The sequence below is a fragment of the Melospiza melodia genome, chromosome 4 (genome assembly GCF_035770615.1).
Source record: "Melospiza melodia melodia isolate bMelMel2 chromosome 4, bMelMel2.pri, whole genome shotgun sequence".
Classification (NCBI taxonomy): Eukaryota; Metazoa; Chordata; class Aves; order Passeriformes; family Passerellidae; genus Melospiza; species Melospiza melodia.
In genome coordinates this window covers 71,172,496-71,199,126 of record NC_086197.1, presented here as the reverse complement: position 1 = coordinate 71,199,126, position 26,631 = coordinate 71,172,496, and the positions used below count along the sequence as shown (strand labels likewise).

The 26,631-nt window shown below is 43.6% G+C and overlaps 1 protein-coding gene across 1 annotated transcript in view; it reads left to right on the top strand.

Annotated features, from left to right (window-relative positions):
* Positions 1 to 1,916: 1,916 nt before the first annotated feature.
* RASSF3 (Ras association domain family member 3) overlaps positions 1,917 to 26,631 on the top strand; it is a 53,465-nt gene continuing 28,750 nt past the window's right edge. The window contains exon 1 of the mRNA XM_063155135.1: positions 1,917 to 2,077. Coding sequence (XP_063011205.1) covers positions 1,949 to 2,077 — 129 coding nt within the window. The 5' untranslated portion in view covers positions 1,917 to 1,948. The remainder of the gene's footprint in view (positions 2,078 to 26,631) is intronic.

Genomic DNA, 26,631 nt, shown 5'->3' with positions numbered 1-26,631 from the left:
GCAGCCAAGCAAACAAGCTATACACACAGCGCCCCTTGTTCCTGGTGAGTCCATCAAGTATGCCAGCAGATAATACATAAAAATGCCTTTAAAAAAATACCTTTAAAAATACCATAAAAATGCCATTTTTAATCACACCTAAGCCACTTATAATCCTTCACCTTAACTGTGATCATAGACATGGGTGTTTTCCCCAAAAGTTTTGTAAACTGGAGTTGCTGGGTCTTGGACAGGTTCAGAGAGGCATGCCCAGCAGATCTCTGGTGTGACTTCCTCTTGGCATGGGGCTGGGCTCAGCAAGCCAGGTAACACAAACATTGTTTGTCTACAGTGAGAATTTTAATACATTTTAGTCGCATTCAAGTAACTTGGCATTCAACTTAAAGCTATCTTGCATACCACAGGGCTTTACAGTGCCAACAAGTAGGCTCAAGAGCTGACACATCTACATCTATGCTGTTAGACTCAATTATTTGGTTTTAAAAGCTATGATACCTTCTTATCTGCCAGATGCCAAACTCCATATGAAAATCTGGAAGAATCAGAGTTTACAGAAAAGTAAGGATTTAACACCTCCCAACTGACTGACCAGTTTTGGCTCTCAGTGTGAGTGGTTTTGCCAGTTTTGAGGTGACTTTACCAATATATAAGGCATACCTGGTCCAGGAGGAGCACTTACTGGCAGAAACAGACCCATTTTCCTTGGGATAGGAGCAGCCACACACAGCAAATGAGGAGTGTGTGAGGGATCAACGAAATGGGGAGCAGGAAGCGGGAAAGGAGATGTTAGCTAATGGTGTCCCAGATTACATCTGTATCTGAGTACTGAGACCACGGGAACTGATGTGTCAACGTGCAACATCAAATAAGTTTAATCTGAGGCTGTGCTGTTGCAGAAAGGTATCGCCTTGCTGACCCCCATGTCTCAGGGTTTGCTCCGGCAGCAAGTGGCTGAAGTGACTCACTTCCCCCCATGGGACCAGCGCTGTGGCACAGGGCACAGCAGGAACACCGGGCTAAGGGCGTGCAGGAAAGGCAAATCTGCTCTTACGGGCAGCTGCACAGCTTTAGGAAGCCGTACCTTAAACCCGGTATCCTGTCGGTGACAGTGACCAGCCCTAGATAAATTAAGGGCAGACATGAGACTCTCCGGCAGGTAATTATGGAGTGATCTGGCCTTCAGGCATTGTCTGTCATTTGCCCCAGTAGTGATGAGTCTGATGTTTCCCCTGCGTCTTATCAGGACTTTCGTGCTTTAAATATGTTTTTCAGTTGTAGATCTGGATATTCTTGCTATCTGCGCACATATCTAATCCCTGGTGAGTCTTCACAAGCCTCCCTCTTCGTTACATCCTGGGGCGATGAATTCCATTGACTTAATAGTCCGTGTGCTGCTGATGGTGCGCGGGGCGGCCCCGGCCGGGCACGGCGGCGGCTGCGGAGCTGGAGGCTGTGACTGCTCAGCCGGAATTCATGGATCGCTGGAAGAACTGTAGGGAAAAAGCTCCCCCCAGTACTTTGCCGTCAGTAGTTTTTTACATGACTATGCTTACGGTGCATAGAAGAGTGAAACTGAGTAATTATTAGGGAAAGATTTGGGAACTTCTCACTTCAGCAAGGCCCCTCTCAGCTGCCTCGCTGCTGTAATGAGCATGGAGGTGCGGAGGCGCCGGCCCAAGCCGGGGAGGGGGTCAGGACGCGGCGGGGCGTGGGGCCAGGAAGGAGCCGCCCGCAGCCCTCACCTGCTGCCCGGGCGGGCGGGGGCGCCGCTGCCCGGGAACTCGCGCGGCAGGAAGGGAGCGGGGCCGCCGGAGCCGCGGCTCCTCCTCCTCCTCCCCGGACCCCGCGGGCTGGGCGCGGAGCGGCAGCGGCGGGGCCCCATGCGGCGGCCGGGACGGCGCTCTCCGCCGCCCGGCCCCAGCAGCACCAGCAGCCCCCGCCGCCGCCGATGACCTGGACCAGCAGCATGAGCAGCGGGTACAGCAGCCTGGAGGAGGAAGAGTCGGAGGAGTTCTTCTTCACCGCGCGCACCTCCTTCTTCAGGAGGCCGCCGGGCAAGAGCCGCGCCGCCCCACAAGTGAGTGCCGTGCGCCGGGCAGGAGGGGAGGCTGCGCCGCGCGGGGCAGCTGCTGCCGGCCGGGCTGCCTCGGGCCGGGCTCCCGCCGGCCGGGCTGCCTCGGGCTAGGCTCCCGCCGGCCGGGCTCCCTCCGGCCGGGCTGCCTCGGGCCGGGCTCCCGCCGGCCGGGCTCCCTCCGGCCGGGCTGCCTCGGGCCGGGCTCCCGCCGGCCGGGCTGCCTCGGGCCGGGCTCCCGCCGGCCGGGCTGCCTCGGGCCGGGCTCCCGCCGGCCGGGCTGCCTCGGGCCGGGCTCCCGCCGGCCGGGCTGCCTCGGGCTGGGCTCCCGCCGGCCGGGCTCCCGCCGGCCGGGCTGCCTCGGGCTGGGCTCCGCCGGCTCGGCCTCCACGTGTCCGCCGCCCCCTCCCCCACGGGGAAGGACCCGCGGAGCCGCCCGGGCGGCGGGACGGAGCGGGGAGGAGGCGGCCGGGAAGGGCTTCCCTCGGCGGGCTTCCAGCGGGGCTCCCGTGCCACCGGGGGTCGCTGGAGGGGCCTGCCGGCGTGCCCCTCTCGGCAGCCGGGCTGAGGGACCCCCACTGCCTGCGGGCGGGGATGTGAGCAGAAATCCCCGTCTGTGCGGTGAGTGACCGCGCTGTCGGCCCCGCTGCCGCCTCTGCCTCCTCGCTCTTTCGGAGCCCGTTCCGACGTGAATGACAGCCTCTTCAGCTGGTTTGTTGGCAGCGAAAGGCCCTCTGAAGTGTTTAAGTGGCTTGGTTTAAGCATTCAGGCTCAGGCAAGTGGGGCTTTGAGGTGAAGAGCTAATTAAATACAAAGCAAAACTCCGAACCAACCCCTTGTGTGGGCAGCGTTGAAATTCAGTGGAGGACCTGTCCGACCCAGAGCAGTCATTAAACCTTACAGGGTACACGTCACACTTTTTTAGCTAAGCAGTCTATCCCCCCTCATTTCTCTCTTTCTGAAGCACAGGATCTCATTGTAGAGATGGCTGGTGTCTTTGGAAACGGTAGGCTAGCGAGCCTGTTTTGTTTATGCTACTTCTTCATCGGCTCCCACCAGCATCAGTGCCTTCTTTCTGTTCAGCGTCTGTTTCTTTCTACAAACTCTTAGTAGTTTTCCCCACTACATTTCAGTGTTGGTATTACTGGTGCTGTGGGAACCTGGTTATAAACTTGCTTTTGAAAGCCTGGACACGTCAGCTGCCCTCTGGTCCACCTGTGGCAGTTGTCAAAAACCATCATTTGTTGCCCACAGCCATTCCTGTAGGCTGCATTCTGCTGCAGAAAGCCAATCGGTTTCTGTTTCTCTGAGGTTGTGATTTGCTTAAACTGAAACCCTCCAGCTGCCCCTTAGGAAACTCCTGCTCCCGTTTGAGGAAGTGCAAGAGCTCTCTTGAACTTCAATTTCCTTTGCAAAGTCTGGCAGGGAGCCTGGGCACACCCTCTTTCTACACCTGAGCTTGGGCACTTGGATACTCTCCAGGGTACTTCTCTTGACACTCTCCTCAGTGTTTGTTTTTGTCTCATGCATTTTGAGTTTCAGCCTTCCACTAACCTCAGGTGTTCTCTGGAAGCTGCTGAGTACTGTGGAGTGTCCCTGAACTTCATCTGGTAACCTATTTGGCCAGCACTGGCTGCCACCTGGCCCTTAGAGGGTTAGAGGGGAGGATCCTGGTGTGACAGTACTGTGGGAATAAATACTTATCTGCTGTCTGCCTCAGTGTAGTTACTGTATCATGACATGGGAGAGGGTCCATGTCTTAATTCAGATCCTAAAAATATACACATCATTCTAATGCTATTGTATGAGTTGTGTTTCTAAATATTAGCTGTATAAGTAGTAAGTTGTGCAAATGCATAATTCCTAGCAAGAGGGACTGGAAAAAAAACCCAAAAAAACCCCTCCCCATAACTTAAATTTTTTATTCTGCTCTAGTATTGCTTTCCAAAAGAATACTGCAGTGGGTGTTGCAGGGTACATATTTAACTATGTATTTACTAGGCTGGAACAAATTCATTTGTATTGCTGACTCTGCAGCATCAGAAATACTCAGCTAGTATTTCTAGTCATAAAGTTACTACCAGTTGCTCTCAGCTGATGATTTATAGAGAGAAGAAAGAAACCCCCTCCAAACAATGCTGAATGCAGATTTCAACAGTCATGTGGCCAGTAAGAGTTTCCCCTTCCAGCAATAACAGTCATAATAAGCCTCTTTGTAGGGATGAGGATGTTACTTTTGGTTTGTATTTGAGGTTTAGTTAAAAAATGCATAATATGTCCCCTTGAGCAAAGAGAAAAGAGTGGAGCTGATAGTTATTGTTTCTGTGTCTTTCCCAACTACACAGATATTAAGTTCTCCAGTGTGTGTTTCTCTTCTTGCAGAAGACCTGTAAGTGCTGGCAGTTACATTTATCCTTCTGTCTTAGCTCCCTCTGCCCCCTTTCTTGCAGGGAAAAAATGGTTTAGAGCATTTGGTTTGCAGCTGTGCCTGCAGAAAAACTGAGAAAAACTCAGTACTAGTGTTTAGCCTTGTTATGTATGGATTTCCAAAGAGAAGAAAGAGAAAACAAAATTCACTTGCATAAGTAGTGAGTTTTTGTCTTCATGTAATTGGGCAAGGATGGGCTTAAATACATGAAATTCTGCTAATGAGACAGGATTAATGAATTGACTGCAGTTCTGGTGTAAAAACTGTGATAGTACCTTTGGTCTTTGCTTAGGATCTGTAGAGTGATTAAAGATTTAGGCAACTCTTCCCATTTCTATACCACTTCTAAAAGAAAATTGCAGCATAAAACCTTTGCAGTAGATAATAGGCAGTATGGTGTTCTAGGGTTCAGGCTGAGGGCAGTGGAAATAAAAATGCAGGTTGCCTTTTGCTGTCTTATTGCTCCTGAAAGTTTAGCTTTATTTAAGGTTTCTTATCAGCTGTGTCTCTTGTAAAATTTGAGTGTCAGAGACTAGATTGAACTCAGTGTGGTCCTGTTTCATGTTTGCAGTGAGTCATCATTTAATAAATGAAAAAGGCAGAACTGTAAATGTTTTTGTCCTGCCAGTCTGACTACTCAGGTGAGGTAAAGTTATCCATGTATGTAGGCTTTTGCAAGATCAGACCAGTGCTTCTGTATGATCAAGCCTTTGGAAATGGTCCATTCCCTGTAGAGAAAATACCAAAATAAGATGTTTGGCAAACTTTTGAAAACTGACCCCTTTCTCTCCCTGTTTCCTCCCACCCACCCCCATCCTTCAGGAAAATTGAAACCAGTCATGCCTGCTGCTGCAAGCCCCACCATATGCTGGAGGGATGTGCATCTTCCTGTGTATGTTTTCTGCACTTTCCTTCCACATGCCAGTTCCCTGAATTATCCCACTTTGAGCAGGGTTGATGGAAATCCTTGCAATTGTTTCCTTTCCCAGGGGTCTCAGTGGACCAATGCCTTTCAAGCACTGGAGGTGGCTAGTTCCAAGCCATGCTGAGCTCACGTTTTCTGTCTGGATGACTGCAAAAACCTGAGGACATCCCTGTACTTGGTTCTGCCTGCTCTATGTTTGAGGGTCCCTTCCACTGTAACTGTAAGGGTTTGAAACATGAGAAGAGGCTGTAGTCAAGCTCTCTCTCTGCCCTTCTGTGTGAGGAATCTGTGAGACAGGACATCACTGTACTTTGGGAAACCTTGCTTTGGGAAGCTGGCAGTGCTATGAAGGTCATGGATCCCAGCTAAAAGAGGGCCATTCCTGCAGGTCCTGTTCAGCATCTGAGTTGTGAATACTGTGCACACAAAATACGAGAGACTTCTGGTTGATGTCTCATGCAAAATGGCTTGGATATAGGAAGTTTGACACTTGGATGCTGCTTTGTTCTTTGGAGTAAAAACCCAAAATGCTCCTGTGTGCTCTGTTTTTCTACCATTTCATACAGGGCTCTGTAGAAGTTTTTGCAAGAAAAATGCAATCTCTTCTGTTGGCAGCTTCCAAAAATGCATGTGTTCCTTCTGCACCCAAGAATGTCCCCGTTGCCTCCCTGTCAACACTGGTCCTTCCCTCTCTGGGGTCTGATTTCTCCCTCTCTCTTCCCCTTACTGGTCTTGGTCTTCACGGCTTCCAGACCCGCTAAGTTCCTTCCCCTGCACCCTCACCCAGTGCACTCTGCCATGACATTGGCTTTGTGGCTGTCTGTTCTGCACGTCAGTGGGATTTGCAGCTGTGGTAATGGTGGTGGGAAAGGAAATTAATAGAAAAGCTGGAAATGGAAAGCAGATAGGTAAGAGCAGAGGAGGTGTAAAGGGCAAGAGCAAAAGGCAGAGGGTGACAGTCTCATCCCTAGCTAGTCCTGACAAGGTAATCAGCTAGCTCTCATTTCACTGTTGGAGAAGAAGGTTCGAAGGGAAAGATGTAGCAATTTTTATTTTTTTTTTAGTGGGTGAGCTGGTGAAAATGGGAGGAAGTAGGACAAACTTCTGGGCACAGATACCTTTTTTTAGGTTTCTTCCACGTGAATTTGCTCACTAAGTTGAGGCATGTAATTGAGAGGAAGAGAGATCATTAAAAAAACCCATTTGAGTTGGGAACAAAAGTTTCTAGTAGTAAAATGCAATTTGTGGCTGCTCAAGCCTGGTTAGGACATCTCTGTGTTACCAGTGTCCATTATTAATGTTTTACATTGTTTGGCCGTTGCGACTCTTCCTGGGTTTCCTTTTAGTAACATTCCCTAGGGAAAATGGCTCTCCTGACTACCAGAAAAAATGAGGTTTCTAATTATAGGCTCGCTTTGGAGCCAAAAAGTTTAAGTTTGTGTTTGACATGTAGTCGTGAAACTTGTTTTAAAAAAGGCAACTAAAAATATCCAGTAACATTTTGTTCTTTTTTTTTTTTTTAATTCATTTGGCAGTCAGCGAATATTATGGGATAAACATTGTCGCAACAGAAATACTTGAAAGTTAAGGGCTGAAGGAATGAGTAGGGTAGGGATTGTGTCTATTTTAAGCCCACATCACTGTGATGATAAACTAGCAGTCCTTATTGTGTGTTTTTGCCTCACTCTTCTCTCAGAGGATTTGATGTGGTGTGTCAGTAACTTGGAGGGGCTTGATGGCCATTTTGTGGTGAACTCTGAGTCCCCTGCTGGTGTCTGACAGCCTCTGGAAGTGAGATGAGGTTTATGCTCTGTGCAGAGGATGCTGATTGCCATACACTGGTTTATCACCACAGTTGGTTCTTGAAATCATCGGTTTAAATTTTGAGGACTTAACTATATGAAATAGTAACTCCTAGCACATACAATAATTTTAGAAACAGATTTAGGAGAGGTGGATTAACATACTGTCCTAGTCAGAGTTCAAGTCACTAAAACATGATGGGTGCTGTTAGATTCAGCAATTTAAGGGTCACAAGTGCAGCACCAACAGCAGGTAGTATTCAGACTAGATGAGTAACTCTTAACCTTTCCACTGTTTTCTTAAGTCTATTGTATTAATACTATATTAAGTGCATCTCAGGCAGTTACTTATCTATAAACTTCGGGAGCACAAACATTGTTAACTTTTTTATTGACATTTATTTAAATACCACCAGAGAAACACTGATTATTTATTTTTCCTTTTGTTGGAGAAAAAAAGGCTTTGATTCCCTTATCAGAGTCTTAGGGTATAGTAGCTAGGCTTTACATTAGTTAGATGAAGAGCATTTAGTTATGTGGGTATTTTGTGAACTCAGTGATGTAATTGAGTTGGGATAATTGTGAAGGTTTAGGTGCAAAGCAGAAGGGCAGAGTTGTGGAGTTTTGCTGAAGTCAGAAAGTATTGGGCACCTATAACTTTATGGTCCAAAATGTTTAGACTTAGGCTTCTTCAGACACATGTGAACAGACATGCAGGCAACAAGGAGTTTTCTTTTAACTGAAGAGTCTGGTGAATCCAGGAAAGTGCTCTGCAGAGCAGCAGAGCTCAAGGTCATTTTAATACATTGAAGAGATGGAAAAAACCCCAATAAAAAGTTACTTAATGAGAAAATTTGATACCTCCTTTTCATTATCTGTTATTTCAGCTGCAGATCAGTGTGTAAGAATAATATCAGAATGACCATTTTGGAAGAGGATCCCGCTGATTTACATCTAGCTACAGCAATAGCAAAATTATGAAGAAAAACTGAAGTAGAAACTGATGATACAAAAGTTTGTCTCTTCTGTAGTCTCTTCAGAAGTTTGTCTCTTCAGTCAGTGGCACCAGTGCTGAATTAACAGTTGCAAACACTGCTGGCTCATGGGTTGGGCACAAAGGGTCAAAGTGAATCATCACAGACTGTCAGCTGGCCTCTCATGGAGTTCTGCAGGGCTCCATCCTCAGCCCAGAGCTTGTCCACGTCTTCATTAATGACTTGGATGCAGGACTAGAAGGAATATGAAATAAATTTGCTAATGACACTAAATTGAGAGGGGCTGTTGAGTCCCTCAAAGGCAGAGAGACATTGATAAATTAGAGAGATGGGCAATCACCAACTGGATGAAGTTTAACAAGGGCAAGTGACATATTCTGCCCCTGGGATGGGGCAACCCTGGATGTATGGACAGACTGGGGAATGAGAGGCTGGAGGGCAGCGCTGCAGAAAGGGACCTGGGGGTCCTGGTCAGTGGCAAGTTGAATCTGGGTCAGCAGTGCCCTGGCAGCCAGGAGGGCCAAGAGTGTCCTGGGATGCATCTGGCACAGCATCACCAACTGGGCAAGGGAGGGGATTGTCCCGCTCTGCTCTGCCCTGGGGCAGCCTCACCTTGAGTGCCATGTGTGGTCTTGGGCAATGTAAGGAAGATATTGCCCAAAACTGTGAGGAATGGACACAGTGTAAGGAAGATGTTAAGCTATTGGGGAGTGTCCAAAGGGGGGCAATGAAGGTGTTGAAGGGTCTTGAGGGGAAGCTGTATGAGGAGTGCCTGAGGTCATTTGGCCTGTTCAGCCTGGAGAACAGGAGACTAAGGGGAGAGCTTTTATTGCCTTTGCAACTTTCTTGTGAGGGGAAGTGGAGGGGCAGGTACTGATCTCTCTCCACTCTTGTAACCAGTGACAGAACTCGAGGGTATGGCCTGAAAGTGTGTCAGGGGGAGGCTCAGGCTATGTATCAGTAAAAGGTTCTTCACCCAGAGGGTGATCAGGCCCAGGAACAGGCTCCCCAGCACACAGCACCAGCCTGACAGAGTTCAAGAAACATTTGGACAATGCTCTCAGGCACGTGGTGTGATTCTTGGGGTGTCCTATGTAGGGTCAATATTCTGTGATTCTAAATAAACTGATTAACAGAGAGTTTTGGATTCAGTGCTCGGTATGTAATGCAGCATTTTGCCTGTGACACTCTACTAGTGAGTCCAGACAAGCAATGTGAGTTTCATGAAGAGAGACATGGGAGTGACAGGTCTCTTGTTCAGCTCTCCTCATGGATAGGCAGATAAGGCCAGTGTGCAGGCAACACATTGGGCCAGGCTGTTCAGTATATCCTGCACTTCATTCTTAGGTAGAAGTAGTAGAGAAGTAGTAGGGCTCTTACAGATGCATGCTCACATTAAAAAAAAAAATAGATGTTAGTTATATATATGTATGCACACACAAAATATTCAGATTTATGTGTATAAATCTGCCACACACACATATGGATTTGTGCCTTTGGAGACCAACATTCAGGAAAGGTCTTAAAACCAGCAGTCCCACAGATGGTAGAGGTGTGCCCTGATGGGACTGAAGCTAGCCCAGCATGCTGTGATGCCCCTAGTTTCAGTGCAGCACCTACCTGACTGCTGCATTGTCAGGCTTTTGTGTGGGTTCAGGTGCCTGTGTCCAAGCCTGCACGTTTCTGTAGACAGGAATGAATTGACTTGGGCTGAGTAATTGCCGCTTTCCTGTTGGGTGCTTGCTGTTCTCTGAGGTTGGTGAAGTACTGCAGACAGTTTTGAGGAGAGTGCTTCCTATGCAGACGTGTGTTTGGCTATGCTAAGTAGCCACATGTGATTTATGTAGCAATTAAGAATGCTTTCTAGTTACTCATCTGTGCGTGTGCTGGAGAGGAATTTGTGTTCCTGTACGCAGAGGAGTCTCTGCTGTGCTGAAAATAATAGTAAAGGCAGCAGTGGTTCATTGCCTCTGAGGATGTATCAAGCCTTGACCTTGGGTATGTAGGAGTAGTTGGTGTGCAGGCTGCCAGCTTCTCTGTCTCACTCTTTACCCACTCAGTAATTGTGGAAAATGCTGTTTGCAAGTGTGTTTCTTTTATAAATTACATAAAATAATATACTAGGGGCAAATTACAAAGGCAGTTGTCTCTAATCTGTTATAAATATTCCTGTTGTCCATAATTAGAACTGCTTGTATTGTGGTCTGTCTCCTCTCTGATCCAAGGTGTGGTCAAGTGCATGGATGCACAGTCCAACCATGCTATAGTTTTCCTCATAGTGCACAGTCCTTGTGTCTTGTGTTTGCAATACACAATCAATACAGTCTCTCTAAAGCCTGATTTGTAATAATAAAAACTGAATATCAAGTTCTCCTCTGACTGAACAGGATAGCTTGCCAAATATTTAATTTTATTTCTGCTGAAGCAGGAATCCCACGTTTTGACTTGTCCCCCTTGAAGTAAAATTTGTAATAGAACAAATTTGTTAATGCTTTGCAAGTAGTCTAACACCTTTATTGATGGCTAATAACCTCTGTTGTAGAGGACTTCCTCTCAGTGACTTCTTATGTACGGGTGTGCCTAGGACATCCTAGCCTGTAAACTGGAAAGAGTTGAGTTCAGGTGTTTCATGTAGAGCATTATTTTTCTCTTAGAGGGTTCCTCTCTTCTGAAGAATTTGATGCCTTAAGATCAAAGCCTGCTTGTCTTGCTGTTCAGTCCAAAGGGAACTTGATTTGGTGTGTTCACTTAGATACATAAGCTGAGATTGTGGAAGTCTTTTTGTTCAGATCTGCTCATCTAATTGTAAAATATTCTCATAGTTCATATGAGAAGCACCTGGTAAAGCCATATAAACTCCATCAACTGCATTAGGGATTTCAGCACGACCCTTTGTGATTGTGTGCATATTCTTTGGCACTGCCTGAAAGATTAAGAATTTGGTGGTTATGTATTGCATAATGGGAGAATTGGTCTGCATTGTTTCTCCTCATGTTTTAAATGAGCAAGTTCAAGAGTCAGTATTATTGAGATTAGCATAAGAGTCAGTGCAAATTTTTAAAACAGATGCAATCTGAACTACTGTATTACAATTTTTTATTACATTATTGATGTGTGGAAAAGTTATGTAATGTAGGCATAGACAGGTATCTTATATTACCATTTATGATAAAATGTGTAAAAAAACCCCAACCCCGTTTTTTTGTGTCTCTGATTAGCTTGCAAGTAGTAGAAAAGTTGATGTGTGGCAAGTGACCCAGGCTGTGCCTAAAATGCACAGCAGGTACACGCTGTAGCCAGCTGCAGGAACTGATCCCCCAGCCTTCCAGACTGGTGACTTAAAGAATGCTCAGCCCCATTTTTGGTACCATGCATGTGTTTAACTTTGAAAAGCAGTGGACAGCAAGGGTTTCTGCAGAAGTGCTTCTGGATCTGTCAGGCTAGATTGTTGAGCCTAAGTGTTGAAAACCAAGGAACAGAAATATGAGCAGGAGGAAAGTTCATTTTAATCCTGTCATACATACAGGCTCCCCATTTCCATCACCAGGAGTACTTTGATGCATTTGATTAGACCCATGTGATGGCTGTGATAGAGCCAGGGGTAAATGCTGCCATAAGGGGATGCTCCTGAAAACTGCTAAAATAAATCCCTAACTCTCCATGTGGCATGGACTTGGCAGCTGAAAGCTAGAAATAGGTGTAACTTTTATATCTGACAGTAAAGGACGAGGAGAAGGAAGGAATCTTTGTGTACAAGTCTTGCTCCATCTCTTGAAGGATAGTATGAACACTTATCAACTGCTGAGAGCAAACTGGAGTAAATTATCCTGCATACATGTGAGGCATGGTAAAAGAGAGGGGATGTTGTTTGAGATGGGGAGTTGATTTGTTACTGTTGTCTTTTAGGAGCTCTGTTGCAAAGAAGGAAGAGAAAGTATTCTATCTACCCTGCTGTAAGTGCAGGCTGAAAAATTACCTGTTGAAATTTCTGCACGTAGGATCAATGTCTTATGTCCTGGGGAAAAATACACAGCTAAAGGACAAATTCATGCTTGAGGCAGTTGCTCCATTAGGTACCCACATACAAGTGCTGGCAGGGTAAGAACAGCAGAGTCAGGGGAACATTAGTGGCGCAGGCAATCTGATGCAAGCAGTAACCAGACTCCCATGTAATCTATGCAAGAGAAATCTGCTTTATTAAGGGGAACTTGATCTTTCATTAAAGAAATATTCTGGTCATCATAGTCACAGCTTTCATGGAGCTTAACTTAGCACAGTGTTACTTTTCTACTGTACTGTCTACATAAATTTGTAATTCTAAAGTGTGACTTTCTGTATTTAGAAATTTATCCAAATCTTTGGGTTAATTTTGGTGTAAAATCTATTATTAGGGAGAGTTTGCAGTTTTTGCATAAGTTAGCAGGTCAGTTTAAGATGAATTGGGAATATTTAGCTGGACATTAAGGGGCGCTTTACTTGTTGAATTTATGAAATGCCCTTTTCACCTTCCAAGAATATAGGATACAGGTTGTTAACTAATGCCAGGAGCCTTAATCAATTCTTTCTATAATGAAAATAATTTAGCTGCTTTTAGGGAGCTAAATTATTTAGAGTAAGGGGATCTCAGGATCTAAGTAAATGTTTTCACAGTAGCAGGTTAAGATAGTCTTATGGAGTGGGGCTATTGTAGAGGTCAAAGACTGAAATCTCTTTTGTTGTATTTGATAATACAATTTAGTTTATTAGTTAGGTAATATATTTTAGTTATTTTAGAAGTGACTCTTAAAATACTGAATTACTTTTAATTACCTTTTGGTCACTTTAGTGGTAAGAGACTACTACAGCACATGCATACGAATGTCAGAGGAGACAGCAAAGCTTCTGGACATCAGTCAGATAAACCTCTGAATCAGATAATCACATTATTCTAAATTTCATTTTTCTGTTCTCATTGAATATAAAGTTGAATTAATTTATATGACTAGTTCCCTTTCTTTGAGCTCTATGACTATGTCAAAAATTGCTCCTGAACAATTTCCTACACTCCCCCTGCTCCCCCTTATTTTTTCTTCAAGGTCTTAGCCAAGCAAGAGCTTGTTTTATTCTTTGGGTGCTAATTACTTTCCCTTCACCTTTTAAGCCTGAGACTGACTCACACTGCTGTTGCTTATAACAATTATAACAAGAATTGCTGATAAATCTAAATACTTTCTCTAAACAGTCTCTATATTAACTGCATAGTATTGCTTTGGGGTCTGATTCGGGCTTCATGGGAGCAAGTTTGTTTTCACAGAAATTGAAAAATGGTATTAGTGTTCAGCTGACCATATGATCTATTACTCTGAACTTTTGTTGATCCCTTGCTTGCCTAGGAGGTATTTTTACTGCTTTAAAAATGTTAGAAAAATAAAATTCAGCTTAACTAAAACCACCATGTTTTAATTAAAGTATGTTAAAGAAAATGTCTTCTATAAAACTTTTAATTCTGTGCTGTAAATTACAACTTTTTTCTTAAGTGTATATTCAGTAGGACTGTATTGTCAAAGAGTATAATAATTGGGAGAATGTTCTTATTGCTAACTCAGACCTGTGAGCAACAGGACTTCATTAAGAAGATTGTGGGTTTCTGGCTTTTTGTTGCTCTGGTCAGAATTGTTGTTGTGTAAAATGAAGCAGACAGTTCCTGTGCTTAGTGTGGTGAGGTTTTTATATTCTGGATTAGGCTGGGTGCCAATTAGCCAGCCACTGTCTGCCCTTCACAGTGTAGACAGTTCTTGTACCTTAGACCTGATCACAGCCTGTGCAACATTGTCCCAAATAAATGCCAAGTATTTAGGCAAGGTGGAGAAGCAGTGATGGTTTATAAATCAGAGTGGCTCTGATTTACAAAGCATCACTGATGCTAGCAGGGCATGTTTTACCAGGGTTTCTCCTTTGGTTTGCTGAACCACAGGGCATTTGTGATTGCCTTAATACAATGATAGGAGGTTTGTTGTAAAATACAGAGGTAATTCCTGATATATACCTTTCTCAAATTCTGAATAAGAATGGAACTGTCTCTAAAACTCTAAAGAAATGTTCAGCTATCAGAAGATCAAATAAGTTGGTTTGAAACATGGCAGGCTGTGTAATGCAAATTTGTTTGACTTCTTAATGATCACCAAGTCATAGTGAGGTTCCTGGGAGTTGAATTCTGTGTTCTGTCACCAGAAAGCTGCTTTGTGTGCACCTGTGCCTGAGATGAACTTGTGAAGGGTGTTTTCAGTTGGCAAAGTTATTGGCAGCGCCCCCTTGGTTTGGCTCACTCCCGTTGGGTGTCCTTGGTTTTCCAGTTGCTGTTTTGCTGTCCCCCACTGGCAGCAGTGGGCATGGGAGCTTTTGGGAGGAGTCTTACACCTGCTGAGCTAAATCCTATGGAAGAATGAATTTTTTTCTCTTACTGTGCTCCCCTGGAAGGGGTCATCCCACTTGCAAGGAGAGTTTTAGGTGCTCTTAGAATGGACATCTCTGCTTTGATGGTCATAGCAGTTGGGGATTCCAATATCCAGACTGTTGTTCTGTTTTTCCACGTGTTCCTGTGACTGAGGAAGATGTGCCTCAATACAGATCTTGAAGGATTTAAATGACTTACAGGTTATTCCAGTAGAACAGAAGTTAGATATTTAGAAATATCTTTCTAAAGATCTTCTGTGTTTGTCCAGTCATAGGCAAGAGTGATTAATAGAGTTATATCACAGGCTTTGTTTTATGGCTAGAGTTTGTGGGTTTGTCTACACTGACAGCTGCTTTTGAATTCATGTGAATGTGTTCACATGGTGGGAAGCTTATCTCAGGATGGGGGAACATGACTGTTTATATTGTGCTAAAAGGTTAATATGTGAAGTGAAACATCAAAGCAGTCTCTAATGCTCTGAAGTTTAAAACTCACAGTTAATTTAATTACAAAATAATTAAAGGCACATCTTTCCCCACCCCTGAATGCAGACCCCAAATATTCTTCAAAGCATATTTGATTTTAATGATTTGGTGATTTCCTCCCTGAGGCTTTTTTTTAACTTGCCACTGGCATATAAAGATGTAGCTTTGAGTTGCAATGATAATAGACTATTAGTGCAGTAGGTGTTTGCCTCCTAAGACAGTAAAATGACATGTTCCGTGGAAATAGCCTCATATTAAAAAAAAAAAATTCCTAAACGTAGTGATTTTTCCTCTAGCAGTCTAAGTTCATAATACACTTATTTTTAGTGATTCATGGCTTAAACTAGCTCCTGAAGCAGCTTGGTTAAGTGCATGGTATAGAATGCTAGCATGCCACCCTTGTTTCTTCACTTTTTTCTTCTTTTGTCTCCTCCCCTTTGAATTCTAATGAAGGGTCCTGTTTTAAAATGAGTTTGATTTTAAATCCGCCTTTATGGCCAATGCTGGAAAAAATAATCTATTATGTAATACAGATACACTGCACTAAGGAGTTGTAAAGGTGTTTTGTGGAGGATATAGGATTGGAGCTCCATGCTACCTGTCTGGATTTAACAAGTAGCAACCTGTATGTTTTCATCTTTAGAGATCTATCTGGAAGATAGAGTGGAAAGAAACACCTTTCAGAAGGCATTTAACATTTGGTAGTAATTGTGTCAGAAACAAAAGGCCACAGAGAGGAATATTTTTACTATAAGTTTTACTTAGTAAAACTAGCATTGGTATTTCTTTATGTTGTAGGTATGAGCATTACAGTGCACTAAGGGCAGTATCTTGGTCTTGTCACCCCAAGACAGGCAGTCATTAGAAGTGTGGTGCCATTCCCAGGATATGGGAAGTAGCCATGTTTTTTAGGCACTTGCAGAGATCCTTTCTCATCCTGCACACACTCCTGAGTAATGTGCTCGGGGAGACCCTGCTTGAATGGGCAGGTTGGGCTGGTTAATCTCCAGTAGTCCCTTCCAACGTTACCCATTCTGTGATTCTTCCCTGTCTCCCTGCTCTGTGTTTCCAAAGGAACCTCAATTCTGCCCTTCCAGAGAAATCCAAACTTTGTTCTGACTATTCTGAATAGACAAGTGAAAAAGTCTGAAATATGGTGGGGATGCCATGCTGAAACTGAGTTGGAACTGGATCCCATTCTCTTTCAGATGTGCAACACAGAACATAACTTTGTTGGTCAGTGCTTGCTCTGTCCCCTCTTTGTTGTTCTCGTGCTTCCTGTGCATTTCCATGGCTGCAGGCTCACAAAGGAGGTCTAACCTGCAGTAGTAATTGGATTGCTAATCTGCACAGGTTGTCTGTAAACAGGTGGCGAGGTTTTCTTGGGCTCATGACTTCATCATACTTCACTTTTGGTGGAGCAAAGCATCTTGGTGAAAATACAATAAACTAAATGCTAAATGTAAGTTGTTTTAAAATGTAAAAGGTCAAACCACAGGCCTGGTGGAACTCACAGCACTCTTTTTTTTGGGTGTTTTGTAGAAGAGGGGTGCCAAGTACTGCCAGGTTTCCAGTCTCCTATCCTATGGAGCACAGGGAACAAGTGATATCTCACAAGGTAGAACACAAATGGATCATCTAAGAGCAGTTACTCCTACCTGTTTTTCATGCCCTGTCATCAGCCACATGCCTGCAAGGTGGATGCTGCAGGTTGAGGGCTGTTTCAGTGTGGCTGCCATTGCTTGAGCAGAGGGTGTGGTTCCACTGAAGCTGCAGTTTAATTAAGGTAGGTTTTTGTTCACATGTCGTCCTTCAATCAGATCTCTCTGTGGTTGCAAGAGAAGCAGCTCTGGTGCTAGAGCAGATGAAGGAATGTGCAGATGAGGAAACTGGCTGAGAGGGTGGGACCACAAGAGGCTGGGCTTAGCTGGTGGAGCTGAACTTGGGGAGAGAAAGCCCCAGCTGATGGTAGAGTGAAGATGTGCTTTAGAGTGTCTGGACAAATTTCTTAACTGGATAGACATGATACAGGTAGGCAGAAGGTGGAGAAGTCTGGGCATTTTGGTTTTGTGTGGTTTTGGTTTGGCTTTTTTTTTTTGTGTGTGTTTGTTTTTATTCTTTTAATGAATAATGGTTCTGAAAGGAAGAAAGCAGTAGAACTTCTTGAATGGGAAATGAATGGGAAATATGGTTTATGCTTTGGTATCTGACAGAAAGTAGTGCAGCAAATGGGATTGCAGTGTAAGCCTTGGATTTACTTGCAGGTTCGTGATTTTCAAAATACATGCATTTGTATTTCTAGCTCTTTGTATTTTCTATGGCTTTAGAATTCTCCCTTAATTGTTCCCTGTAACAGGTTTAACAGGCCAGCTCATCCATTTGGAGAATAAAGTTAAGGGCAGTGTTTTAAACATACTGAAATGTATTTTGAATATTATGCCATACCAGAAGGTAGCTGCACTCTTTCCTATGCCTTGACCAACTTCAGTCTCCAGCTGTTATAAGATTTTTCCACTGTAAGTGTGAGCCTGTTGATGGAAATTGGGTGTGAGTCTTTTGCTTGCTGCCTTGCTTGCCAGTTTTGAGGGAAGGTTGGAAGGGATTTATTAATGTTTGACAAATGTATCATCAGTCTCTATTTTCATGCCACTTCATAGAAAGTTTCACTGCTGAAACTGTCTGCCTGTGGTAATGATTGCTGTAATCAACCTTTTGCCATGATTTTGTTTTGTTATTTTGGGCTTTACTGGTTATGGAACTCCACTTACTGCTGTTTTCACAAGTGTAAATATGGGCAGCTGTTTATATGTAACTGCTGGAGAGGAAGAAAGTTCCTTTTGCTGAATGGAAGACAGAAGAATGTAGGTGAAGAAGCTGCAGCAAGGGAGGAGCAGCTGCTCTCAGCAGGAGATCTTGCTCTGCTGGTGGATCACTGCAAGGGGAGAAGCCTGTGTGCTCCTTCTGCCTGTCTTTAGTCACAGAATGGGGACATTTGAGCATCTTGACTTCTGACTGTTTAATAATCTTGTTTGCTAGTTTTAAAGAGGGAGAACATTACCTGATTAGCATCTGGACAAACTGGAAGGCCATGTCATGATTCTTTTTCTCTCTTTTTTTTTTCCCTTCTTTTTTCCCTCGGCCCCACAAGACTGAAAATAACAAGTAGGACAGAGCTCAGATGAGGAAGGCAGTAGTGTTTGTCAGGAACGTGGCAAATATCAGAGCTGTGTATGCTATTAATGTAAGGAAAGTATGAAGTTAAAAAAGTGCATAAAATCATACCTCATTACTTGGCAGATTAGATCTATTTTTTTACCTTGGTTGTTTTTATTGTACGAGACACAAGATGTTCCCTCCCTTCCTTGTTCTCTTAGATCTTTTACGGATGCATGAATCTGCTTCAGGTACTTGGTCAAAACAAGGAACAAGTATGGAAGGCTTCCAGGAGACTGGGGAGCACCAGCAGGAGCAGAGGGACCAAAACCTGACTGATGTTGTCAAGACCTGAAAGCATTTGATGCTTTTTTGAAGGCAATCTCATTATGTAGTAGTCTCTGAACTCAGCACTTAAATGAATACAGTGCACTGCAGCACTGAGAAATCTGTCTAAATACTTAGATTTGTGCATAATCAGTTTTGGTTCTGCCAGTCAATAGTATTTCTTAGGAAGTAATGCAAAGTCTGTTTTATTTTATTGAGAGCTGAAGAAGGGAGCCATTGGACTCAAAGAGCGTGTGTGTGTTCAGTCCTCAGGAGAAATGGAATGTCCTAGTCAGGGTGAGGTGACCAGGTGACAGAGCATGGCCTCTGTCTCTTCCTTCTTCCCTGGCTCAAAGGTTCCCTGTGTGTAGCATCTGTGTGAAGAATTAGATCTCCTCTGGGCAAAGGGCTGATGTGAGCAGATGTAGTTACCCCTGTGAGTGCTCCAGCTCACCGGTGTGGCTGTGGCTGAGTCTCCACTGCCAGCAGGCATTTCAGTCCTGTCAGCACAGTGTGCTGGCTTTGACAGGGGGTCCCTGCCATGGCCTTGGAGAATAGGCCCTTCTGCTCTCCAGAGAGCTCTGCCATGATCTGGGTACAGGATAAGGCATCTGGGTGGCCAAGCTGCCTGGAAGGAAAGGGAGAGCTCTGGGTCCGTTTCTGTGCAGGTGAGGGATGCTGGAGTTGGGAGGAGGCTGTGAGCACTGTAGTTTGAGTGCTAGGTTCATTCCAGTTAGCAGTGCAGGAAGGTGGAGAGCCAGCATGCTGGGGCCTTATCCCAAGAGAGAGGAGTCCAGAGAGCTGAACAGCAAGGAGGATGTCTCAGGGAGCACCTGCTAGCCACTGGAGCGGAGGTTTGCACACATGCTGGCTGCTGTGGGTGACCTCAGCCCCACCTGGGGCTGGTGGCCAGGTGGAAGTGGTGGTCTGTGTTGCAGCAGTGCAGCTGCATTGGTTGGTGGAAGCTCTGAAGATGGTGACCTGATCTGAAAGGAATGATGAGTCTGGTCTGTGCTTTACAAACAGCGGTGTTTATGAAAGCAGCTTATGTGTGAGGAAAGGTGTGCAGGGTATTTTTGTCATCTTTCCTTCCAGTGTCTGTTTTGTTGTGTGTCAGAACTGGCTGGACTAGCTTTATGCTGATACCATCAACTTTACTTTTGTATGTTCTTTTAAACCTCTTCCTTGGTGGCTGTGATGCCTGAAGAGGTTGTAAAACAATACCTGGCTGGATGCAAATGCTTTTCAGATGATTTTTATCACTACCACTTACCAGGCATCTCTTAAGCAAGTCTATTTATAAGCGTTGGTATGTTGGGTGATTATTAACTGTAAATCCCTCCTGTTTGCTGCTTGGAGGCTTGAGGATGGTTGCTGATGGTAGTCAGGTTATTAAATGTCCATGCAGAAGTCCAGAAACCACAGCCTAATACTAGTCCATTGACTTCTTTAGCAATATTAGGTGGATATCCTTAAGAGTTTAGATGTTGTTCAAAAGTGAAAGTCCTTTTTGTCAGTGTGACTGTGCTAAAATTGAAAGGACTTTCTCCAACAGCCTTCAGGATGCTTTGGCTGTGCTTCAGAGAATGTGTTTGGAAGTAAATGTAGAAAGGACATTTTTTTTTCTCATGAGTTAACACAACAGATAAATGAAATATGTAGTAAATATAACAGTATTTAAGATTTGAATGTTGACAGACAATGATGGTGGATTAAAGACTGAAATTTGTTAAGCTGCTGTCCACTAATTGCACTTTTGTATGGCATATTTGCCAGTAAAAAGAAAAAACTGGATCATTTAATTTTGGACTAGACAGGCAATGCCGACCAGTTGCATGAAAGTGTTTGCTCTGGCACCCTTCATTGCTTATGAGAGTCTTTGCTTATGACCTGAATTCTGGGAAGGTATCCAAGGCCTATGCAGGCTGAAGTGCTTATCTCTTGAGTGTTTTCTTTCCCTTTGCACAACAGAATACTCAGACCTGCTTAGCAAATGCAGACCTACTTAGCAAATGCCCATGCAATTATAGCTCTGTGTCCCATTTTAAATTCTCCTCCCACCCCGCCAAGGCTACGCATTTAAAGATCTTGTTCTTCAGTTGCACTTTGTTCTTTTCCCTTGAACCTTGATGGTGTCTCTTTTATTCTTTTAGTTTGTAAATATTCTTAGTTAATCTTATGGCTTATTTTCAAGGTGACCTGTCATCTTGTATTCATCTCTGGAGGAAAAATTAATTTTCTGAGCAAAACAAGTTGTATTCTGTTTTTATTTGAACATTTGCTCAATTAACATAAGTGCATGAAGAATTTTTGCTTTTGCATGCATTTTACTGATGTAACAGTAGCCTCTTGCAAGAAGCTGCTATGAGAATAGTGTTTCTGTAACTCTTGAACTCCCTTTTCATTGCTGCTAGAGTTGTGCTGGCATGAAAGATCTGTAGTGTTCCTGGAGAGTCCCTGTCTGGTGCCTGGGAAGGCTGGAAGTTGTTTGTGCATGGCACAAGTAGAAACACGAGTGGCAGAAGTATGAGTGGCTTTGTTGTCTCAATGTCGTATGCAGCTGTTTCAAAATCAGTTGTTGCTGTGGAGGAGGTATGGCTTAACACAAAACCATTCCTGACTGGCTGCTTGTGGTAGGATCTCAAAACTGTCCTGGCTATCTATTTTTAGCTGTTTCCTGCAGGAGTGACACTTCCATTCCCTCTCCTAAGCTTAGCTAATGTGTTGACTGGAACTCACAAAGGTCTGGAAAAACACAGATATTGATGGTTCTAGAGATCTTTAGCAAACCTGTAAGAAGGATTTGCAGGGGAGCAAACCCCCCTGGTGCTCCAGCCAGAAGGTTGGCAAATGCCATTTGAGACATCAGGGCAACAGCTCAGAAGACAAGCTGTACAATTCATACAAGGGAGAACAGCTTGAATCACAACTTGCCTCTTTGGAGGCATCCATGTGGAAGTGTCATGTAATTCAGTTCACAAGTAAATTGTATGCAAGGTCAAGGCAAATGGGGCTTTATTAGTTCCTTTACATTCAAACCACTTAGGGGTTTCTTGTTGCCTTTTCAGAGGCTACTGGAAGAATTTTCAGTATCGAGTGGAGCTGATGCTGTCCCTTGGGTCATTTGAATCAGAAAATGTTTTTAGAACAGCCTTGCTTTTTAAGAACAAAGGAGGACTGGGAAATTTTGAAAAGTTGGATAAATAACAATGTATTTGTATGGCCTGTAGCAGCCTGGACTCTTTATGGCAGGGAGTATAGCAGGAGCTTTGTTCCACATTGCTGTCCTGGCTCTCCCTCTGGCATTGGTGGCACTCTGTGAGTGCTCAGTGTGGGGAAGGGAAATGGGTTGTGTCCACTGCTGCTGACTGTGGCTGTGTTGTCAATTCTATGTGTTTATCTAGAGAAGAGTCAGCATCTTAAGTGTGTTTACTCCCTTACACGGTGTTTGGCATAGTTCAGTTTGTGCCCAGACAGCCCAGGAGCTGCTTAGTTAGAGAAGGCAATCTGCTTTTGTCTCAAAGCAGTGGAGAGCTGGGAATGTTCCCAGTAAAGGAGGCTTGGTATTACCTTTTCCCTGCACTTTTGTGTATTTGTTGCACTACAGAGGTTATCCCGTTATCCCCTTGCCCTTTGGAGTTGTGGATACTCTAGCATCCTTCCCATGCCCCAGTTGTGCCTCTCAGTGCTTCCTCTTCTGGAATAAAGTGCTGCAGGACTTCTTCAAAGGGCTTTTTCAGCTGGGAAGCTCCTGAGGTAGCTGTGCTCAGCAGCAGGCCTGTTCTGGATTCTGGAAGGATTCTGGCGTGCTTTCCCCTAACCATTCTTATCATGAGACACAGATGAAACTGGGCAGATGCATCTTTAATGCATTTATAAACCTCAAAGGATTTGGCTTTCTTTTAAAGCAGGCATCTGGCTTTGCGTTTCATACTTTGTTTTTCCTTGATTACTTGAAAATCCCCATGTGGTCCATCCCGACTCCCACCTTTTGAAGATGTTTATTGGAGATGATTTCCAACGATGAGTGGGATTTAGGAATGATTTTTAGAAGTGATATGTTTTATTTCTACATAACTAGTTTTCTGAAATAGCTTAAATCTGTCATTGGTACTGCAAACAACTCGACACCTTGTGTGAAAAATCTGCTTCTAGATTGATTCTGTGCTGTATGGCAGAGACTGGAAGGCTCCTCAGCAGTCTCGTTCCCTCCAGATGAGGCAAACACTGGAAAATCTTTTATTAGGAAAACCAGATCAAATATGACTTCATACTAATAATATCTGTGTTTTCTAGAATTAAGCAAAGGGAATGGTGTGTTTTGGTCTTTGTGGTTCTCTGACCTGAATAAGTCTGTGGTGTTTTGGGTTTGTTTTTTTTCCTTAACCAACAGTTGATATAAGAGGGACAGGATTGAGAACTTCCTGGTCTCTGAATAAAATACCCTTCCATTTGTATCTATATCCAGGATACAATCTTTTGTATTTTGGCAGGGAAAAAAATGTTTTCATTTTGCAGTCCACGTAGGACATAGGATTTAGTCATATATGGTAGGTGCTATATGTCAGAACAGAGGATGCTGTTTCCTTAATCTCTTTGCTGTTTTTACCACTCCAGTCTTTGGAAAATGGGATTCCTTTGGAGTTCTTCATCATTGTAAGCGGCTAAGTACATGTTTTAGCTGGAACATTCAAATGACTCTTTCCCTAGAAGGAAGGTAAATTGATTGGAAGCATGTTAAATTCTTACCTTACTCTTAATTGTACTCTGGGATGTCATGAAACTGATAGGCTGTCGAGGAAAGCTGGAGTATTTGTAGTGTCAGTAAAAACACCTTAAAGCAGGAAAACAGTATTGAATAAAATAACAGAATATTCAAGTTTGTAATCTGGCTAAATCTCAGTATTTTTTGCGTGTCTGCCTTTTATAGAGATGCTTCCTTTCCTACTGAGGATGCCTTGCTTCCTTGCCCCATCTCAGTAACTGCACGATGTGACTTTGATGCTTTGAAGAAAGATGGTTCGTTCTGCGGGGTGGATTATAAGCAAATTATTTATAAGGAAATCTTGAAGCACAGTAGGAAATGCTTTAAACATTAAGACTGATTAGAAACATGAATAAAGGAAACACTTCTTGTGAATGCAGAAGTGATACCTATAGAAGGGCAGTATGACATTTGCAGTTCTGTAATTTAAAATAGTTTCTGGATAAACTTTGCCCATTATTTGTTTCCAGTAGCCATTGTTTCTATTGTTAATAGTCAACTACTGGACATAAGAGATTCACATTTAAGTTAATTAAATATATGTTTTTCTAAGTGAGTGTGTGAAAATTCTGGCATGCACCAAACTTATTTCAGTGACCCTGTAATATCATAAAGGGCATATGGTGATTTGCTTAATTTCAAGTAGCATTTTCCCATACTGAGTCTCTTCACTACAGGCCCGAAGTCAGAATTTGAATGGTGCTTTATGTACTAAACCTCGCAGCTGTCCCTTGCTTTAGAGCTGACAGTTCATTCAGGGTGCAGAGGAAATGCATCATCTGACTGAAGAAGTATTGCATACAATATTACAGTCTAGTGTGGGCAAACCCACACAGGCTTGACTCTGCTCTGGCACAGAGGTAGCTTCTGAGGTTGTCCATTAGCTCCCAGTGAAAAAACTCAACTGGGAATGGGGGGATTGCCAAGTTTAAAGGCACATGATGAATTTCTAAGGCTGGCTGTCAGTTGTCTGCTTAGGTGTGCCTGATGGCATCAATATTACGAGTTCATCTACGGTTCTATACTTGTAATTCTTGACAATGACTGTCCATGCACAGCGACTGTTCTGGCTGATTTACTCTTACATTATTATTGGGACTCTTGGGCTGTTTCCTGAGGCAAGCATCTGCAGTCTTGGTGTCATACTTTCATGCTAGATCTGCTCTTTTAAGGCCTTCAGTCCTCCCAGAATGAAGAATACAATTAGAATAGGAAGGAAAAAAATTTGCATGTGTAGTTAATTTGATGCACCTTTTCAAATAGCTTCACTGGTGGTGGAAAGATCTTCTTTCAAAACCCATGTTAGTATTCCTGAATTCTGGATTTTTTCTAGATCTGATGGGTCGAGAGCCTTCGATTTGAGCTTGTACATGTTGAGTTTTTGCCGGTACTGTTTACTCAGGGAGCATTTTGGACACTGCACCAGTGGGGGAGGGAAGAGTCTTTTAAGGGTAAAGCAATGTAAAGGAATTCAGCAAGGACTAGGACGTGTCATCTGCAGGTTTGCATAGAAATGCTTTAATTTCTTGCATTTAAGAAGGAACCAACCCAAACCCTAGAATACTTGTTAATAGAGCATTTGGCACACATGCTGTGAGTGGGTCAGCATGTGGAGCTGGTTGAAGCTGCTGGAGAAAAGTCTTAAAGTACTCTGTGTATTGCCTCCTGTACTGCATGCACCTTGTTTTGCTAGCTTAGTTTTTCTTCTAGGGTTAGTTTTCTAACACATTATTGAGCTGACTTTCATTCACCAAGGGTTTGATGAAATGCTGTGAGCCAGGGAAGGAGGTCAGACCCCACAGATGTAGGGAAGTGAAATATTCCTTATGTCCTTGGGAGCAACAAGTTGCTGGCTTGTGTCACACCTAGGAAAACCTAACACACACCTAGGAAAACCTAACACTTATGTTTGACCAGGTCTGGGTGATAACACTGTGGTATTTGCTCCCTAGAGCAAACGAAAGCTATTAGGACTCTTGTGTGACACAAATTGATGGCTGTGTTGCCCAGTGTAACATTGGTTCCATCTATCCCTTCCTTAAGCTGACACAGCCTTTGGTGGGGCTGTAGTGTGTGAGATCAGGGAACTCCAGTACCATGACTCATCTAGGAAAAAAGGGAGTGGGGCTGTTTGAATTTGTGTGCCAGCAAAAACAAATCTATCTCTGTTTGGAGCTTTAAGCTTGCCAGTCAAGATGCCTAGGAGGTGAGAAGGCTGATTGGGGTGTGGAGAGTTTTGCAATGCAAGGACTGGGTCCTGTGCTGTAGCTTGGCAGTGACATGTGCTGCAGGGGTGCCATGGTGTTCCAGAGGAGCTGCTTGAGGTTGAGCAGCGTTTGTACCAGCTTGGTACCAGCCATGTCAGAACACAGAGAACTTGCACGGGGGTTTTCTGCATCATACCGTTCACTGCTTGTGCTTGCCTCTCGTTATTTTCCCAGCTCCCCACAGCAGATGATTGACTAGACAATGTTGGGTGTTTTAAGATGATGCCTTTCTTTAATGGTGATTTAAAGTGACGCACAACACCATGCAGTGCCATCTACTTATAAGTCTTGAGCATTAAGAAAATACGTGGTAGCTACAATTCTAAATTACTTGCTATTGAGAAATCTAAAATTGGATGCACTGGCTTCAAGTCTGAAGATGTTACCTGTCTTTCAGAGAGATCTAATGAAGAGTATCATTTTTCCAGAAGTACCTTTCGTTGTTAATCTGAATTGATATTATAGTGCATAATAGGTTCTTTGAAGAATTTTGTCATCTCATAAACAACTCTTGTAAGTGCTGTCTGTCTTTTATCTTGGTTAGAGGACTCTTCCTTCAGCTTTGTTAAAATGGCAATAGATGACATGTCAAAAAATGGCAGAAATATTTCTCTTATTTTAAACCAAAAAAATCTGAGGTGAAACTACCATGTAATCTTTTTCCATATATTCATATTTCACTTTTGCTGCTGCTGATGGAAGCTAGTTTTTATTGAAGTCTAACCATTTATTGCTTAGTACTTAGAAAATACTTAGGCAGGTCATCTGCTCTATTCAGAAGTAATTAGTAAATATACTGAATCTGTCTGCCAACGTTAGCTTAAATGCCATTTGAGAAAGACCAAATATGCAGTGATACCAAGCTTGCAGAGAGTTATTAGGGATGTTTTGTTTTCTGTGTTATTGCAGGCATACCATGGTATTAAATGTAAAGACAAGGTTAAGCATTAAGTTTTAAATTCACAGTTCTTTTGAACTTT